Source organism: Halyomorpha halys, unplaced genomic scaffold (assembly GCF_000696795.3).
Source record: "Halyomorpha halys isolate HHAL.00 unplaced genomic scaffold, Hhal_1.1 Scaffold94.1, whole genome shotgun sequence".
NCBI lineage: Eukaryota > Metazoa > Arthropoda > Insecta > Hemiptera > Pentatomidae > Halyomorpha > Halyomorpha halys.
The window spans coordinates 1,971,585-1,973,089 of NW_027114465.1; the positions used below are offsets into that span (position 1 = coordinate 1,971,585).

The window sequence follows — 1,505 nt, forward strand, 5'->3', positions numbered from 1 at the left end:
CTAACCACCCAAACCCACTCGTTTCTAACCTTGCTTCCTCTTCCATTCCTGGCAATCCTCCGAGGCGCCTGAAAAGAAGATGGCCTCGTGACCTTATAATGTAAACTGTTTTTAGAGTTCTTCTATTGGGTAGTTTCTCTACATCCTGTATCATATCATTATGTCATCATGATCAAATTTACTGGTTTTATTTTTTTATACAGTTGTAAATATCAATAAATAAATAAAATAAAAAATTGTCGCAAGGGATTAGCGAAAGAACTACTAAGCCCACTTACCGGACTAGTTTTCTCCACCCATTACCAATACCAACACGCACACACGGAAGTCAAATTGATTTAGAATTGTTAGTTTGAAATAAATAATAAAAAAAACCTATCGTTTATAATACGGCCTACAGCATAAAACAAACACCTGTAAATAATACACTTTTGTTATTTTTAATACTTGTAATCTTCATTAAATTTAGTAATAGTTCCAAAAGACTCAAGAAAATGAAAATCCTCAACTATAGCAGTTAAAGAAATTGTAGATGTATAAAAAAAAAAAAAGTCCATATGATTGTTTTATGGACTGACAAGAAAGAAACAAAGTTTAAAAACCATTTACATAGACTAATTTCCACTTTAAATAAAAATTCGGTTTGAACCACAAGTAATTATATTTTTAAAAGTAAATTTAAATTTTTAAAAAAATACGTGACGATAATTAGGTTTCTGTAATTTTCGCTCTTAGTCATTTGATAGGAAAAAGAAGACATTTATAACCATAAAAATCATAAGCACTAAATAAATTTAATCAATCGTTATTTTACAAAATGACTAATTTACTTCGGATGTTGCCTACAAAGAAAAAATAAATGCCTAAGATCTAAATTATTTCAACCCATGAACCATACTGACAATTATTTCAGGTTATACCGAGAATAATTTAAGTCTATCTCAAGAACTACATTAAGACAAAATTAAAAATTATAATCATAAACATGAAAATATTACCTGCATTTTACTTGTGAAAATTGTGTCTTTTGTTTTCTAATCCAGTTTTATCATGTTAACGCAGGCTTTACATGCTGAATGCCTTGACGAGTTCTTTCTTTTATTTAATCAAACATGTGGCCTATATTTGTTGCATGTATAGCTTAATAATTCAGTATAATTTAAGTCATACTTTCAATAAAATAAAATTGTTAATGTTCAGTAATAAAGTAATTAATGATTAAAAGGGAATGAACATGCTCTTTAAAAATAATTATACACAAAGTTATTGCATACAACTTTCAGTACAATCGATATATTCGAATTGTATTTCGATTATTTGGAATGATAAATCGATTGAACCGTTGAGAGCAAATGTAGTGTAATGGGAGTCAGTCGGATTGACATTAAAACCTAAAATCGACAAATTGTAAGGTTAAGATCTGCGGAGAAAATTTTGAAATCTGATCATTAAAAATTTTAAGTGGTTGTACTGTGATCTTCCTCTTCACTTTCTCAGTGAATGGA

The 1,505-nt window shown here is 28.8% G+C and overlaps 1 protein-coding gene across 1 annotated transcript in view; it reads right to left on the reverse strand.

Annotated features, from left to right (window-relative positions):
• The window catches only part of LOC106677303 (uncharacterized), a 10,457-nt gene extending 9,319 nt beyond the window's left edge, over positions 1-1,138 (reverse strand). The window contains exon 1 of the mRNA XM_014415132.2: positions 999-1,138. Coding sequence (XP_014270618.1) covers positions 999-1,004 — 6 coding nt within the window. The 5' untranslated portion in view covers positions 1,005-1,138. The remainder of the gene's footprint in view (positions 1-998) is intronic.
• Between the last annotated feature and the right edge of the window lie 367 nt (positions 1,139-1,505).